Here is a 16,267-nt window from a genome sequence, read left to right as displayed (position 1 = left end):
TCAGGTTTGCTTGTTTTTGTTTTATTCTTTTACTCTTGGTGAGCCTCCTGCCTCGGCCTTCCGAGTACTGTGATTTCAGGCTAGGCTAGGTCCATCTGTCTACTGACAGGATCTCCCTATGTAGTTCTGACTAGCCTGGAACTCCCAGGAATCTGCCTGCAGTTCCTGGGTTGAATCAAACCCAAGCTGGACATAGCTTATGTTATCTTGGCAAGGCTCTTTTAAAGGTCTAAACTTTGGTTTCTCCTTCCCCAACCCTAGAAGGTCAAAGGAACGGCGACATAAAAATCTCCTTGTTCCGTGCCCGGACTGTAGTAACCCCCAGGAGGGTGGGCCCTTTCTCTTAGATCTTCAGGTCTACAATGGGTTCCCACACTGACTCCTGCGCTTGCCTGGGCCTAGACTTCCCTCAGTCATTCCCACAAACTGCCACTAGAGGGCAGCACAAAACAGCAAATCATCCCCTTCCTCTAGGGAGCACAGGGAGTAGGCTGTGGGCTAGAAAGGTCAGTTGTCAGTAGATTTTTGAGACTTATCTCAGGGCCAGCCAGAAACTCAAACTACAGTGTTAGGATGTCAGGCCCCATGCTATACAAGTCTGAAGGACTGTTGGGTTTGCGAAAGGCAGGCCTATAGGAAGGCCATGTTCCCATGAGGAGCAGCCATGGGGTAGGCCTAAGCTACCCTGGCCAAAGCACTGGCCCTGCTTTCCCCTTGGATTAGATGAGGGGTTTAAGTTAACCAACCTCCAGGCTCTTCCTCCTTCATAGACTGTTCTGGGGAGTGGCAGGAGAAAGGGAGCCAAGGCAGCAGGAGAAGGGAACCCAGGAGGCCGCGCAGTCTGAGGAAGGGATCTGGCTTCCATGGAGACACAGGGGCTTCCAAGGCAGCATCTTCTTTCTCTCAGGCCCACTCTCATTCCCCTCTCCCCGAGGTTGGCACTTTCCCTGTAGCCCAGGCTAGCTTTCACGTGAGATCCTCCTGCATGGGTCCCTTGTGTGTCACACTGCTAGGAGCACACGAGGAGCCACTATGCCTTTAACCCTAGTGCCAGCGTTGCTGGCACGGGCTCTGATAATGAACCTTCATCCCCCCTTAGCCCTGTTCCTAGTCCTTCTTAACTTTCTGACCCTGGCGATGTGGGCTCACCCCTCAGGACCATTTCCTGACCTCTAGAAGCCTGGTGCTGTCCCCACAGTGAGGCAAGGACACGAGACAGAGGGAGACGGAGGACATGGGAGGTGCCGGGTGCGTGTGAGTTTCCACTCCTGACTGGAGAAGGGGGGGCCTCTGGCTCTGAAGGGCACTGTGCGGCCGTTGTGTTCCCAGCCATGCTTCAGTGTTCCCTTCGGGCAAAGCAAGAGGCCCCACCTACTTGGGCTGCCTTCCCCGGGGAATCTTCTCAGCTGGAGTGGGCACCCCTGAGCTGAGATCCCTGCAGGTCACTGAGGGACACACATTAATGTTTATAAGCCTTGGCAGGAGGGGGTGCCAGACATTTCCAAAGTACTGATGGGAAAGGGGCTCAGAACGCCCTGCCAGCCAAAGGAGTCCGGGGCCACCTTCTTTCCCAAGAGAAGAGCCATCTCTCCCCTAGTTCTGGTCCCTAGCAGCCCCCTGCGCTGCAGCTGCTGTCTCTTTAAGGGCCTCCCCCTCCCTCTTTCCCTGTCCCCCCCCCCCCCATCTCTGTCGCAGCCGCGGCTGTGGCTCAGAGCTGCATGGGAGACAAAGCTGCCGCAGGTCCGGTTTCTTGGTGTCTGGTCGGTGCCATCATTTCCCTCCCCCTCTCCCACCCTCCCTAAGCTGGTGGCTTCCCCTCCCCCTCCCCCTCCTCACAGAGGGGGCAGGGGGCTGGGCACCAACTCTGCCATGCCATGTGCAGTGTCCGCACAGGGCATTGGGGCTGTGGCAGCAGCAGGAGGAGGCGGTGGTGGCCTGTGGTGGCGGGAGAGCCGCGTTGACTGGTGACCAGTTGCCCGGCTGCTCTCGGCTTGCCTCGGTCCTTCCCACCCTCCCTTTTTCTGGGCTGGCACCATCATCCCCCCCCCCCCCCGCCTCCTTGGGCCCTCCCAGCCTCTCCACGTAAGCCCCCCCACCTGCCGCGGCTCTCCCTCCCCTCCCCCAACTGCATCCTCCTCCTCCTCCTCCTGTCCCCTCTCCTGCTTGGTCCTCTCACCAGGTCCTCCCTTGGTCGTCTCTTCCCATCCCTCTCACTGGCATCCTCCCACCCCCTCTCTACTCTGCCTAGCTAGCTTTCTTTCTGTGTCCCCAGTCTCATTGAAATCCCTTTCTCCCTTGCCCTGGACTAGCCCTCTTGTCCCATCCTGTCCCCGCCCTGGCCCCTTTGTGCCTCCCCTTCCCTCTTTCTCTCTCCTTCTCTGGCTTGCCATCCCTTCTCCACCTCTGACTCCCTCAGTTTGGCTTTCTTGTCCTTTCTGGCCCCTCTGGTCTCCCTGCCTGGGTCCAAGTCACCATGCTCACCCCAATGGTGGCTGGGGGGGTGGTGTTCCCCGGACTCTTCCTCTTATCCAAGAACACGCTCCAGAGGCTGCCCCAGCTGCGCTGGGAGGAAGCCGATGCTGTCATTGTCTCCGCCAGGTAAATGGCATGCCTTCCCTGAGTTCAGCCTCTCTCCCCCAAACAGGCTTCCTGGGGAAGGGGCCTCAGCACCTCCCTGGGCTCTGCAGCAGTGGGGAGGTTTAGATGCAAGCTTCCTTCCCACCTTGGACCTCACCGTCCCCCGAGACCTCATTGAAACTCGGCCATCTGGTCTACTATCCAGCTTGATCTTGCTTGTCCCTCTCCCACCCTCTAAAGCAGGCCAGCATGTGACCAAAGAGTCCCACAAGATACAAGGAGCAAGTCAAGGGGCGAGATCGCGCTTTTCGGGGCTAGTGTTTGCGGGTCAAGGCACAGAGAAGTAGATGGGGAAACTTGTATATCCCCAGAATAGGGCCATCAGGAAGAGGACCATGGAAACAGTCAAGGAAATAGTGGGAAAGTGGCGGGGGTGCTTGGGGTCACTGTGGGGCCAGTTACTGTAGGTATGAGCAGCATAGTGACGGGGTAACCAAACGGTGCAGGAGCAACTGGGGACTCCTGTGTCCCTCACGGGTCCCTTCCCCCCTCCCCAGGGAGAGACCTCACTGTTAGCCATTCCCAGCACTGGCTCACCTCAGAATGATCTCCCTGGTGTCCTGGGAGGAAGGAGACTCTACTGTCACAAACTAGGAGTGAAGAAGGCTTGGAGAGGCGGGAACTGAGGGATCGCAGCTAAGCGTGGCTTCACTGAAAGCAATAGCGAGAGAGCGTGGCTTGGGGGGAAGCTGACGAGAAATGGCCCCGAGAAGCACAGGGTCCACTGTGGCAGCAAGAAGAGAAATGGAGGCACACGCCTTATTTTCCCTCCTTCTGTCTCCCTAGGCTGGTGTCCTCTGTCCAAGCCATCATGGCCTCCACAGCTGGCTACATAGTCTCCACCTCCTGCAAGCACATCATTGACGACCAGTAAGTGCCCCATGACCAAATCTGCCATGCCCCAGCAGCAGAGGTGTGGGAACCAGGGTCCCCCAGATCTGTAGTGGTCCCTGAACTTGGGCCCACGCAAGTTCATGTGATTATTGCAACTCAATACCAGGGATAAATTTATCGGACCCTGTCCTAAAGGTCAGAAGCAAGGAAGCAGGGGTGGGTACCAAAGAAACTCCTCAAAGTAATTCCCAGGCAGCTTCCCGGCCTCCTGTCATGAGTTCTGAGTGCCAATCAACTCTTGCATCCCTCAGACTCTGTTTCCATCCAGAACCTCCCTGAGTGCCTCCTCACCAGGCCAGGCTCATCTCTCAACTTCTGGAGTCCGGTTGTCTCAGGGGGAAGAGAAAGAGATGACATAAGTCCACCGAGGGTCAGGCAGTGGGGGCGGGAGTAGGGTGAAGAGGCCAAAATTTGGCACTGGCAGCGACTGCAGTGTTTGGTGCTTGCCAAAAAGGTCCAGGCCTGAAAGGTGGGGCTGGAGGAGGGTGAAGGGGAAAACACTGGCCCTGTCCGTGGTGCTGATCCGCCCATTTTTAGCTGGCGGTGGGCGGCTGCAAGCTTGCCGTGTGCTCAGGACAGTTTCACTCATACTTTCTGGCTCTTCTGCCCTTCTGTGGTGTCCTCTGAGCCTCAGGGGACATTGTCTGGGTGACCCTGGTCTCCATCCGCCTTCTGGTGTCTATTTGTCTCTTTTTCCAGTGAGTGAGTTCTCTCCTCCTAAGCCCTAGAGTGAGGTCACATCCTTCCCCAGAGGGGCTTCTGCCTGGAGGCATTGAGCGCTAAGTGCCTAGAACAGTTCTTGGCTCCATGGTTCAGGGCTTTAACTCTCAGGATCCTTCTCCGTGACTTGACTCCAGCTTGCCCTCTCCGAATGCCTTCCGCAGTCAGAGGGTCCAAAAGGAGCCTGGGCACCAGGAAGTTCCTCCTCACCTGTTCCCACCTAGAGGCCACCTTTTGGCTCTTGCGTTCCTACCCCCTAGCCCCGTCTTGACCCTGTTCCCCCTTTAATCCTCAGGTAGGTGGGAGGGTCGGGGCTAATCCGGGGCAACAGCTGTTCTTGCTTCTGAGCATCTAATTGCTGACAGAGCAGAGATAGAATCTGACACCTCACTTATCAGCTCAGGAGCCTGAGCCCCTCTGGCTCCCCCATAGCCCAGAGTCCCGTGAGACCATTCTTCCAGCACATCCCTAGGCAGGCTCCGAGTCTTCTCTGAGCATGGTTGGATCCTGCCAGTATTTCTGCTCTCTATCTCTTGCCAAAGCCTCTCCCCATCCCTCCCTACGTGACTCTGGGCCACATTCCCCTACACCATTGCAATGTGGGTCCTTTTGAAGGTGAGCTGCTCCTCACTTCCAAGCCAGCCAGCCTGGGCAAGCTGGGGCTATTTTGTGCTCACCCCATCCCCAGCCAGTCTGTACCCTCAGTTCTCCCTCTCCAGAACCCTCACTTGGTGTACGCTGGCCAGTCCAGTTGGCTTTTGCTCTGCTCCGTCTATCTCCCACCCCCACCCCAGGCCCGCCTGAGGACTCCTGGCCTTGAGAAAGCCTCAGTGCTGACTCAAGAGAAAAAGCGCAGCGTTGCCTGTTCTTGTGCTTCCCGTATTTGTTTACTCCAAAGTCTGTAGAACTTTCTCTCATCTTGGCATCTTTGCTCAGCATTTTCTCTTTACTGCTGGCCGGACCTGAACTAACAATAGGCACACCATCTCAGAGCTAAGGCTAGCTGCCATGATGGCCCTCTGCTTCACTAGGGATGGGCTCCAACCTTTCTCTAACCTTCTTGAGACAGTGGGGCTGATGGCAAGGACTTCTGTGGTTCTCCCTTGGCTGTATCACTTAGCCTCTCCGTGACACAGGGTTTCACGAGCAGTGACCGACTTGCCGCTGTGTAAAGATTTAAGTACCCGCGTAGTGCCTGGCATGTGAGAAGCTGTCGCATCAGCTGGTGCTGGGCCACGGGATCGCTACGGTGCTTGGAAGTGCTAACTGGGGCCATCTTTGTACCTGCCCGCATCTCATTCTCCTCAATGCTCACGATCGCCAGCACTCTGGTCTCCTCTCCCTACGACACTGCAGAGGCAGGGGTGGGTGGAGGGTAAGAAGCAATGACCCTTGGAGAGAAAAGGACAGAGACATGGTGGGTTGTGAGGTCTGCCCAAACCTCAGAAGCTAAGTGGTGGATCCCCACCTTTAACAGCCTTCAACTCTGGCATCTGCAACTCAAGCCTTGGGGTTTGTTCTGAGAGCCCCCGGGGATGCTAGCTCACTCCCATTAAGCATCCTGCTCCCCTCCAACCTGTCTGCTTCCTCTTCCCTTTCTCCTCCCTGCAGGCACTGGCTGTCCTCGGCCTACACACAGTTTGCGGTTCCTTACTTCATCTATGACATCTACGCCATGTTCCTCTGCCATTGGCACAAACATCAGGTCAAAGGGCACGGAGGGGAAGACGGGACGCCCAGAGCCCTGGGCAGCACCTGGGCCGTGGTCCGCGGCTACCTGCACAAGGAGTTCCTCATGGTGCTCCACCACGCGGCCATGGTGCTGGTGTGCTTCCCACTCTCGGTGGTGAGTCCTCCCTCCTGGAGTCAGGAGAGCTGGGGTGGCTGCGAAAAGCTGCTGTGCCCCAGCATGCCAGCACTGCAACACAGAGGTCCCGGGTAGTGGGGTTTAGGGTGGGTTTCCTGTGCAGCATTCTACCTGGACCTCAGGAGCTCCAAGTCAGTCTGTAGTGCTACAGTCTGGGAGGTTGTCCTTCCTTGTGGTGTGAGGCAAGCCTTCCTAAGCCAGAGACTTGTAAAACAGGCAGTACCCCTGCTTGGCAGTGCCCTCAGAGCACTCAAATTCCAGGACGACATGTCTCTCTGGGCAGAGGAGGTAGCTCCGCTGACAGTGTTTCTGCAGCATGTGTGAAGCCCCAGGTTTAATCCCCAGCATTTTGTAAGGCCAGACAGCTCCTGAGAGTGGAAGTGAGAAGACAGGAAGTTTAAAGTCGCCCTCAGCTCCACAGTGGGTTTGAAGCTGGTCCGGGGTACATGAGACTCTTGTCTTACAAAAGAAAAAGCTGCCAGGCGGTGGTGGCGCATGCCTTTAATCCCAGCACTCGGGAGGCAGAGGCAGGTGGATCTCTGTGAGTTTGAGGCCAGCCTGGTCTACAGAGTGAGTTCCAGGACGGTCTTTGGCTATACAGAGAAACCCTGTCTCAGAGAGAGGGGGTGGGGTTTGACAATAGGGCTGAGAGAAGATACAATAATTGTTCTCAAGCACAACGGCCTGAGTCTTTTTGAAAAGCTGGGCTTAATCCCAGCTCTGGGGGAGTGAAAGCAGTGAAGTGGGGCTCGCTGGCTAGACCAACCAAGTGACTGAATCCCTGGGTTGGTGAGAGACCCTGCCTCAAAACAGTAAGACAGAGAGCAATTGAGGAAATTGATCTCTGGCCTTTACATTCATGCCTGCACACATGTGCATACACACATAAACACATACACACACGAGTCTCTGAAGGTGACAGGAGCCAGGCATGCAGACACAGCTCCTCAGGCCTTGTCTTTTCCCTCAGGTGTGGCGGCAGGGCAAGGGGGATTTCTTTCTGGGCTGCATGTTGATGGCCGAAGTGAGCACGCCCTTCGTCTGCCTGGGCAAGATCCTCATCCAGGTGAGAGTGGATCTGAGGGCCTGAGGGCCCGTGGGGTGGACACGGCCGGGGACTTTAGGGAATCCTCCAAAGATCATGCAACCTCCCAGCATGCTGGTGTGTGCCTACAGCCCTAGCACTAGGAAGACTGAGGCAGGAAGATCATGAATTTGGGACTTGCCTGGGCTACATAGCAAGAATAAGGCTGGGTGGTGTGGCGGTGGTGCATGCCTTTAATCCCAACACTTGGGAGGCAGAAGCAGATGGATTCCTGTGAGCTCGAGGCCAGCCTGGTCTACAAAGTGAGTTCCCAGGACAGCCGGGAGTGTTTGCACAGAGAAACCTTGTCTTGAAAACAAAACAACAAAAAGAATAAGACCAAGAATAAGAGCACTGGCTCGGTGTGGGAGGAGCCATAGGCGGCATGGAGGGCAGGTAGCTGTGGGACCGGGCAAGGAGAGGGCTCTCCCTGCCCTGCCATGCTGCTCTGTCCACAGTACAAGCAACAGCACACGTTGCTGCACAAGGTGAACGGCGCCCTGATGCTGCTCAGCTTCCTGTGTTGCCGGGTGCTGCTCTTCCCCTACCTGTATTGGGCCTACGGGCGCCATGCCGGCCTGCCCCTGCTCTCCGTGCCCCTGGCCATCCCGGCCCACGTCAACCTGGGCGCCGCGCTGCTCCTCGCACCCCAGCTGTACTGGTTCTTCCTCATTTGCCGCGGGGCCTGCCGCCTCTTCCGACCCCGAGGTCCCCCACCACCCTCTCCCTGTCAGACTCAGGACTGAGGCTGGGGCTTGGGAGCCCTCCTCCCCAGCCCCGCGGAGACAGGGCTTTGGGGCCAGTGGGTTGGGGGTGAGAGCCAGGAGTCCCTTGCCTTGACAACCCCAAGACAGAAAGACTCAGAACAGGGAGGAGCTAAATACCCTCAGGAGCTGAGGTCGGAGGAGTGGAAGGCAGGGAGAGAGGGGACCGGACCGGGATGAAGAGCTTCTTTCGGCCTCTGTGCTAACAGAAGGAAGGGAAGTGGGAGTGTCAGACATTGTACTGAGGTCTGGAGAGCTGGGCTCAGTGGGACCAAGGTGTCAAGGGACAAGGGGGTAAGCCCCGCTGCTAAGGACATCCCAGCTCCGCTGCTGCAAATCCCTCCCTGCTCCCCATCACCTGGGAGAGAGAAGACACCCTAACTCATCCCATGTGGGCAGGTGACCCCTACAGTTCCTTCCTGCAGAGACCGATGTGAGGAACCTTATTTATTTTTTCGCCTGTCTCTGATTTGTTGGGGTAGGGGGAGGAAGGTGAAGGCTCCCTTACAACCTTCCCAGTGCTGAGCAACCCTGGGGGCAGGCAAGGGCGCCAGCCCCTTCTTAGGCTGCACATTTCGCCCTCGGGCCCTGGCTTGTCCCTGGTGCTACAGATCTCTCATGGCTTCCTCCGGTCTGGGGTCACAGACCCTGGGAGGTGCTTTTACAGACCGCTAATAAAGACGATCTTCGTGAACGCCAGCAAGGCTCTCGGGTCCACTTTTTGGGGGCTGGAAAGGGAGGAGGTAAGGGGATAGATACATAGAGGAAGGAAGGAGGGCATGGGCATGGGGTGGATGGCCACAGGGAGGATCACTGACAGCCTGGGAGGAAGGGGAGGTGTGAATGGACACATAAGAGGGTCACTGGGCAGTCAAGGAAGGAGGAGGGGATGGGGAGTGGATGGCCACAGAAAGGGTCACTGCGGCAGCCAGGAAGGAAGGAGGCACTGCCTTTATTTCTCAACAGAAGACCAGTAGATGCGTAGCACACAGCAGAATCCAGGGCTCCTGTCTGGCTCCTCAGGCCCCTTTCTGGAAGCTCCTGAGGAGTGTGGAGAGAGATCAAATGGGGAGGGCTCATAGGAGACCTGCGTTCTCGGGAAGGGGTAGGGCAGGGCATGGAGACAGGACTCACACGTGCATGCAGAACTGCAGAAGGAAGAGGAAGAAGGCCAAAAGCAATGCGCCCACCAGAATGTGCTGAAAGAGCCCAGGGCCGGAATCTGCCAGACAAGAGCAGAGTTCTCCCAGGTCCTGCTGGGAGGCAGGCCCCTCTATCAAGGCAGTTCATACCTGTCCTTACAAAGGTCACAGGTTTCTCTCCAATAAACTGGGCCACAGCAAAAAGGCTAGCTTGGTCTGAGTCTGGGTAATCAAAGAAGTCAGGCCTGTCTACAAAGAGCCCGGAGTTGGCTTCTGGTATTGAGGCATCGGTGCCAACTCTTCTGGGTGCTAAGAACCAAAGCAAAATCTGTGACAAGAGTCCCTCGGGCCCATTGTGCCTACCCGAGAAGCCAGGCAAACTCAGGGCCCTGCTCCTTTTGTTGCCTGGGCTGGGTGAGCTCCTATTAGATGCCCACCATGTCTGAGACGGGGAGGGTAGCACCTGGATGCAGAATGGAAGAGAAAAGCCTGCCCAAGTGCCTTGGCTCCCGGTTCTAATCCTATCGCTTGGCAAGAACGAGGGAGGGGAGGGGAAGGTAAAGGAAGGGGAGGGGAAGGGAGAAAGGCCTGGGGCTGGGCTGGCCTCCTGATCACAGCCAAGCTGCCTCCTTATTCTCAAGCCTCCTTCACTCCTGCCGTTCCCGAGCCCAGCTTCCCACCTGTCTCTACAGCCCCCAGCTCAGTCATCCCCATCCACAGGCACACAGGCACCCACTGCCACAGCTCCATAACCCCTTCCCTGCTATAATTCTGTGATTCTATGATGTCACAGGCCAGAGCCATTCCGAGAGTCTGACGCAGAAGAACCCCCTGAGCCTCATCCTCGGGGATGGCACTGATACAATGTGGTGGGGGGCTGGGGATGTAGCTCAGTGGTGTACACAGGCCTCCTTGGGTTCAGTCAAGCGGTCACTGGCGTCCGGCTGGTGTCCCAGAACTTACTGGGACTATACAACAATGTATTTGTACAGCAGCTGTATTTGGGAGGTGAAGTGGGTGGGCTACACACCTCCAGTTGTCCTTTGGACCAACCACAACTGTTGTTTATCAAATGCTTATTAAAATGCCAAGAAATTTGCACAGATTGGCTCATGTAATTTGCAGAAGCCCTAAGAGGGAGGAGCAAACCAGTGTGCAGTGGGAAGAGAGGTGCGCTGAGGCTCTACGCTTCCCACGGGTGTTCATTTTTCTATCTGGGGCTCCCCTTAGCCTTCTGTCCCCAGATTCAGGGGTCTGCATCCATACATCTCCAGGCTTGGTCTTAGTGCTCAGCAGCGACAGAAGCGCAGAGATGAGGAACAGGAGAAATAGCAGTCTTTCCCACCAGGTGGCAGCAGTGCTCCTCCGTGCTACCCTCGCTCCTGCAAGTCACACCGGGTGCGGCAGGCAGGTTCCTCTCTCGGGACTGGCTGTCAGGAGTCGTTCTGGGAACTCCCCCCAGCTTATCCCAAGGTTAGTCTTGTGGCCATTCAAAAGAATCTAGATGATTCACCTCATCGTAGGTCAGTTTCTCCGTTGGTGGTATTGCTGGCACGTGTGCGCACCCACCACCACACCACACCCCCACATCCCAGCCTCACCCCTCTAGCTCCCACAGTCCTCCTGGTGTCACTCCCTTATTGCGACTTACGCTCCCCTCCCGAGTTGTAAGAGGTAGCTCGCCTCTGATTGGCAGTTAGACCTGTCTATCACAAATGTATTCCAGCCCACCCGGGCCAAGGACACTTCAGGGTCTCCTTGGTGGCTCCGGTGCCTGCGCTTGTTATTGAGACTCCTAACTACTCTGTTACTCCGCTTGGCCCCTAGGTGGCGCCTCTGTCTTTCCCGCACTGACGACCCACCTGTTTTCCACCTAAGAACCTTGCCACGATCTGCTTTTCTTGTCTTGTCTTTCTTGTTTTGTTGTTTTGTTTTGTTTTTGAGGCAGGGTCTCACCATGCAGCCTTGGCTGTGCTGGAGCTAGCTAGCTCTTGTAGACCAGGCTGGCCTCGAGCTCACAGAGATCCGCCTGCCTCTGCCTGCTGGGATTAAAAGTGCGCACCACTACATCTGGTTCAGCTTTTATTTTCTCAACAAAAACACCTAGAGAACTAGGCAGGGGATGCACACCTCGAAATGCCACCTCTGGAGGTTAGAGCAGGAGGGACACATAGAAAGATCCCATTTGAAATTTTTAAAAAAATGTATGAGAGGCCCTGCTTTAAAAAAAAAAAAAGGCAGAGGCTACCCTCTGGGGATAGCATAGCACCCACACCTGGCATGGTTTACCTTCGTGATTCTTGAAAAGCCTGTGTACTCAGGTGTGATCTTCTGAGTTATATTAAAACAGCTTTACCAACTCCCAACACTGCTTAAGAAAGACAAACAAGAAGCCAAAGTGGAAGCCGGGTGGTGGTGGTGGTAGCACATGCCTTTAATCCCAACACTCCATGAGTTCGAGGCCAGCCTGGTCTACAGAGCGAGTTCCAGGACAGGCTCCAAAGCTACAGAGAAACCCTGAAACCCTGCTTGTTTTGTTTTGTTTTTTTGTTTTTCGAGACAGGGTTTCTCTGTAGCTTTGGAGCCTGTCCTGGAACTAGTTCCTAGCTCTTGTAGACCAGGCTGGTCTTGAACTCACAGAGATCCACCTGCCTCTGCCTCCCAAGTGCTGGGATTAAAGGCCTGCACCAACACCGAAACCCTTAAAAAAAAAAAAGAAAAAAAAAGAGGAAGAAGCCAAAGTGGGAAGTCTTGAGGAAATATGCCTGTTGTCCTCTATGCATGTGACCCCACAAAAATGCACAGCCCACCCACATACACATAACCAACAACAAAACCCCTGGGGTTGGAGAGATGGTTCGGTGGTTAAAAGCACTGACTGCTCTTCCAGAGGACCTGAGTTCAATTCCCAGCACCCACATGGTAGCTAACAACTATCTCTAAGATCTGATACCCTCAGACAACATACATGCAGGCAAAATATCAATGCACAAAAACAAACAAACAAACAAACAAACAAAAACCCACCCCCATTTTACCGGCCAGTCAGTAAGGCAGTTGCGACCCTTTCCCCTCAAGGAGATCTCCCATTCTTTCATCTGTCTGACCATTAATTAGAAAATGTACTGGAGACCGGGCAGTGGTGTTGCACGCCTTTAATTCCAGCACTCAGGAGGCAGAGGCAGGAGGATCTCTGTGAGTTTGAAGCCAGCCTGGTCTACAAGAGCTAGTTCCAGGACAGGCTCCAAAGCTGCAGAGAAACGCTGTCTCGAAGAAGAAAAAAAAAAAAAGAAAGGAAGGAAGGAAGAAAGAAAGAAAGTGTATAGGGCTCCTGCTATGTGCTGCACTGGGCTCAGTTTATGGCTTAGATAGAGCATGATTTCAGAGGCAGAAAGGCAGAGGCAGGAGGATCTTTGTGAGTTCCAGGACAGCCAGGGATATATAATGAGATGACACTGGCTCAAAACACAAAACAAAATCCTCAGAATCCATACAGAAGTGCGCACATATAACCCCAGCCCTTCTACTTGGAGACGAGAGGACAGGGATGGGGCCAGAAACTTCTTGGAAGCTCTCTGGCCAGCTGGGGAAAGTAGAGAAAGAGACCTTGTCTCAAAGCAGAAGATGAGGCAGATATGTGAGGCTGTCCTTCCACATCCATCCCCATGGCACACACCAACATGTGAGGAGGGAGGGAGGGAAGGAGGGAGGGAGGGAGAGAAAGGAAGGAGGAAGGGAAGGAGGGAGGGGAAGGAAGGAGGGAGGGAGGGAGAGAAAGGAAGGAGAGAGGAAGAGAAAGGAAGGAGGGAGGGAGAGAAAGGAAGGAGGGAGGGATGGGCAATTTCTGCCTTGTGGGAGCCTGAGAAACAGCTCACAGGTGCGCCTTGCTTTGGGAGAGAGACACCTTACAGGACTGGCAGGCACCTGCTACCTGCACACCCTCAGTCCCCCTGAGGGGCGTTCTGCTCTCCACTGGCCTCACTAGCGCCCCTTTGCTGATGTCCACCAGTGGAGGTTACTTCCCTTTTTATTTTGCGTCTCAGCAGGGTGCCCTGTCCCTCACCCTCACTAGTCCTCCCCCCCCACTCCTCTGGTTGGCTGGGCCTTGGCCTTCTCTTTCCATGTATATTCCCTCTCCCTAGGTGATCTCATCCATTCTCACGGCTTTAAATACCATCTATATACTGATGACTCACAAATGTATATTTCTAGCCCAGACCTCTCCTCAGCGCTCCAGACTCCTATACCCAACTTCCTGCTTTATGTCTCTGTGTCGAAAAACATCTTGAGTGCCATAACCCTACACAAAGCTCTCGATTCTCTTTCTCCAAGCCTGCTCCTCTCTCTCCATCTCAACCAGTGCTTCCATGATTCCCCTAGACCGGGAACCCGAGAATTATCTAAGGTCTTCCTTCTTACCTGACAGTCCCCAGGTGAGCATCTGCCGGTGCCATTTCTGACAGGAAGCTTCTCTGTGTAGATGTGGCTTACAGCTGCAATCCAAGGTAGAAGAGGTTGACAATCAGGGATCCCAACCAGCCTGGGATGTATACCAAGATTCTGTTTCAAAGAAGTGGGGTGGGGGGATGAAGAGGAAGGGGCAGGAAGGGGTAGGAGGAGGGCAAGGCAAGGCAGAAACCTCCCTCTCCAGGTTTCCCTCCTGTTCTGGTAAAGCTACACCGCTTCCTGCCTCCTAAGACCCAACTTCAACCGTTCAGCAGGAACCATTCCAACCCAACACGCTACACGAAAACCTCCTGTGTGAGAGCTTCCCCGCCAGCCTGTCTACCTGTTCATCCCATTTCCCATCCTTCAAGCTTCTAGCCACACTGGTTTCAGGCCACTCTTTATATTCTAAGTTCTTTTCAATTGACTGATTAACTTTTTCTGAGATAGGATTGTGTTTCATAGCCCAGGCCGGCTTCAGGGTTGGGTTCCTGCCTTCGCCTCCTGAGTGCTGGGATCACAGGCATGCCCTCCATATCTACTGTTCATGACTGCCTTCCAGACGCTCTCAGACCTTGCTTAAGCCACCCCAACTCCCCTCCAGATCCAGTTCATGCCTCATCTTAGAAATGCAGGTTGACACATTTCCCGCAGGAAGGGGGCCCTGAGGCACTCAGGCTCGGGGGCCATCCTTCACCCTTCTGCCCACCTCGCTTGCTGGAATCACCTGTGTGTTTGTCTCCCTAAAGGGCTGTGAGGCTGGAGGTTGCTGCCTAGAAAGTACTCAAGAAATGACAGGGGAACGGGACATAAGTGTGTGGGGGACAGAGCTTTCCTACTCTGAATCGGTAAGGCTCATTACTGTCTGCCATGCTCCTGGGCTCCTGCCTTTGGGGGAGCCTTTGCAAGGTATGCTGGGATGGTTCCAAGCTGTGTACCATGAGAAGACAGCAGTGGTGGACTCACGGATCACACTCTTCCCCTTACTGCCCTTGACCTCCCGCCCCTTGCTCTATAGTTCTGGCTGGTCTGGAACTCATGGACGACCTTTCTGCCTCTGCCTCTCAAGTACTGGGATTGCAGGCATGTGCCTGCAGGCCTGGCTTCTCGCTTCCTTCTTTACCCTGGAGAGTTACGAAAGGACCTTGTGGCTGCTTGAAAATCTTATCACTTTAGTCTGGGAGCTATAGCTCAGTGGAAGAATACACACTTTGTCTATACAAGGCCCTGGGTCTGGTCTTGTATACACAAATGAACAAATTTAAAACTTTTTAGTATATACTGATTTGTGTCTGTGTGTACCAGCATGTGCCATGGCCCATGTGTAGAGGTCAAAGGGAAACTTGTAGGAATTCTCTCTTTCCTCGACCTTGCGAACTCCTGGAAGCCATCCCAGGCTCATGTGGCACGTGCCACTGTCATTTGAGTTATCTCACGTCCTCAAATGTGTATGCTCTTCGAAGAGGTAACATGCACGTGGCACAATTTAGAAGCATTCAAATGGCATCTATCTTTAATCCCAGTGCTTGACGGCAGGGGCAGGCAGATAACGGAGGCCAGCCTGGTTTACATGGTGAGTTCCAGGTCAGCCAGGGCTACACAGTGAGACCCTGACTCAACAAGAAAAAACATGTGGAAAGTTGCATGTTGGAGGCTAAGTCTTTCCTATGCTTGCCCTTTCCTGCTCCCCAGCAGCCTCATTCTCCAGCAGTCACCATAGTTACCATTTTCTTGTGCAGTTCTCTGGAAACAATACATGCACAATTAAACATGTGTAAGGTCTTTCCTCACCAAATGGCAGCATTTTCCACGTGTGCGGCTCTGACTCTGCATCTCGGTTTAAGGAATGAGATTGTGAAGATGAATCTGTGTGTGTGTGTGTGTGTGTGTGTGTGTGTGTATGATAGATCTATCTATCTATCTATCTATCTATCTACTTATCTATCTATCTACCTATATACTTACTGCCTCCTTTTTCATGGCTGCATACTATTTTGATATAGGAAATTATGTCATAGCTAATTGACCAGTCTCTCTTGCATGAACATTCCATTTGTTTCCTTTTCAGAAGCTGTAGGGAAGAATCTTCTACTTCTATTATTTTGCATATCACCTAGTATGCACAGGATAAGGTCAAAGAGCTGGACCTTCCAGGTCAAGGAGTATGTGTGTTTATGATCTTGGCAGCCAATGCCAGAGCAGCTGCCGCAGAAGGGTCACTTGTGCTGGCATTTGATAGGTGACGGGTGTTGTGTTATATAATTTGACTTTATAGTACTCCTTTAAAAAGTTTTAAAACAGCCGGGCGATGGTGGCGCACGCCTTTAATCCCAGCACTCGGGAGGCAGAGGTAGGCGGATCTCTGTGAGTTCGAGACCAGCCTGGTCTACAGAGCTAGTTCCAGGACAGGCTCCAAAGCCACAGAGAAACCCTGTTTCGAAAAACCAAAAAAAAAAAAAAAAAAAAAAAAGTTTTAAAACACAAAAGCCGGGCAGTGGTGGCGCACGCCTTTAATCCCAGCACTTGGGAGGCAGAGGCAGGCAGATCTTTGTGAGTTCGAGACCAGCCTGGTCTACAAGAGCTAGTTCCAGGACAGGCTCCAAAACCACAGAGAAACCCTGTCTCGAAAAACCAAGAAAAAAAAAAGTTTTAAAACACGAACACATAACACTTACAGGTAGCATTTACCATATTATCTTCTTTATTCGGTGCT

General features: G+C 54.0%; 2 protein-coding genes across 3 annotated transcripts; one reads left to right on the top strand and one right to left on the bottom strand.

Moving 5' to 3' along the window:
- The first annotated feature begins 1,157 nt into the window (after nucleotides 1–1,157).
- On the top strand, nucleotides 1,158–8,659 carry Tlcd3b (TLC domain containing 3B). Of its 2 annotated transcripts, none has more exons than XM_041665964.1 (5): nucleotides 1,158–1,248; nucleotides 3,424–3,507; nucleotides 5,863–6,097; nucleotides 7,089–7,184; nucleotides 7,661–8,659. In XM_041665964.1, the coding sequence occupies exons 1-5, from the start codon at nucleotides 1,235–1,237 to the stop codon at nucleotides 7,946–7,948; spliced, it is 717 nt and encodes a 238-aa protein (XP_041521898.1). In that variant the 5' UTR covers nucleotides 1,158–1,234; the 3' UTR covers nucleotides 7,949–8,659. The 2 variants fall into 2 exon arrangements, with proteins under 2 accessions (XP_041521898.1, XP_041521897.1); XM_041665963.1 differs by lacking the exon at nucleotides 1,158–1,248 and adding an exon at nucleotides 1,703–2,598.
- A 326-nt stretch (nucleotides 8,660–8,985) lies between these two features.
- Nucleotides 8,986–9,858, bottom strand: CUNH16orf92 (chromosome unknown C16orf92 homolog). Its single transcript, XM_041666118.1, has 4 exons — nucleotides 9,789–9,858; nucleotides 9,259–9,417; nucleotides 9,101–9,188; nucleotides 8,986–9,007 (listed from the first exon to the last, which is right to left on the bottom strand). The coding sequence occupies exons 1-4, from the start codon at nucleotides 9,856–9,858 to the stop codon at nucleotides 8,986–8,988; spliced, it is 339 nt and encodes a 112-aa protein (XP_041522052.1).
- Nucleotides 9,859–16,267: the final 6,409 nt, after the last annotated feature.

This window comes from Microtus oregoni, unplaced genomic scaffold (assembly GCF_018167655.1).
Source record: "Microtus oregoni isolate MIOR12 unplaced genomic scaffold, Mior012 000016F_ref0000370, whole genome shotgun sequence".
Lineage (NCBI taxonomy): Eukaryota > Metazoa > Chordata > Mammalia > Rodentia > Cricetidae > Microtus > Microtus oregoni.
The sequence above is the reverse complement of the archived record's forward strand: the minus strand, read 5'-3'. Positions and strand labels throughout refer to the sequence as shown.

What these genes read in the sequence shown, in the direction of transcription:
- Tlcd3b (XM_041665963.1), top strand. Translation starts at nt 2,474, where the DNA reads ATGCTCACCCCAATGGTGGCTGGGGGGGTGGTGTTCCCCGGACTCTTC. An exon ending in AAGCACATCATTGACGACCA is followed by an intron (nt 3,508 to 5,862) that starts GTAAGTGCCCCA and finishes TCCTCCCTGCAG; the next exon opens with GCACTGGCTGTCCTCGGCCT. An exon ending in TGGGCAAGATCCTCATCCAG is followed by an intron (nt 7,185 to 7,660) that starts GTGAGAGTGGAT and finishes CTCTGTCCACAG; the next exon opens with TACAAGCAACAGCACACGTT.
- CUNH16orf92 (XM_041666118.1), bottom strand. Translation starts at nt 9,858, where the DNA reads ATGGAGCTGTGGCAGTGGGTGCCTGTGTGCCTGTGGATGGGGATGACT. An exon ending in TGTGACCTTTGTAAGGACAG is followed by an intron (nt 9,189 to 9,258) that starts GTATGAACTGCC and finishes CTTGTCTGGCAG; the next exon opens with ATTCCGGCCCTGGGCTCTTT. An exon ending in CTGCAGTTCTGCATGCACGT is followed by an intron (nt 9,008 to 9,100) that starts GTGAGTCCTGTC and finishes CACACTCCTCAG; the next exon opens with GAGCTTCCAGAAAGGGGCCT.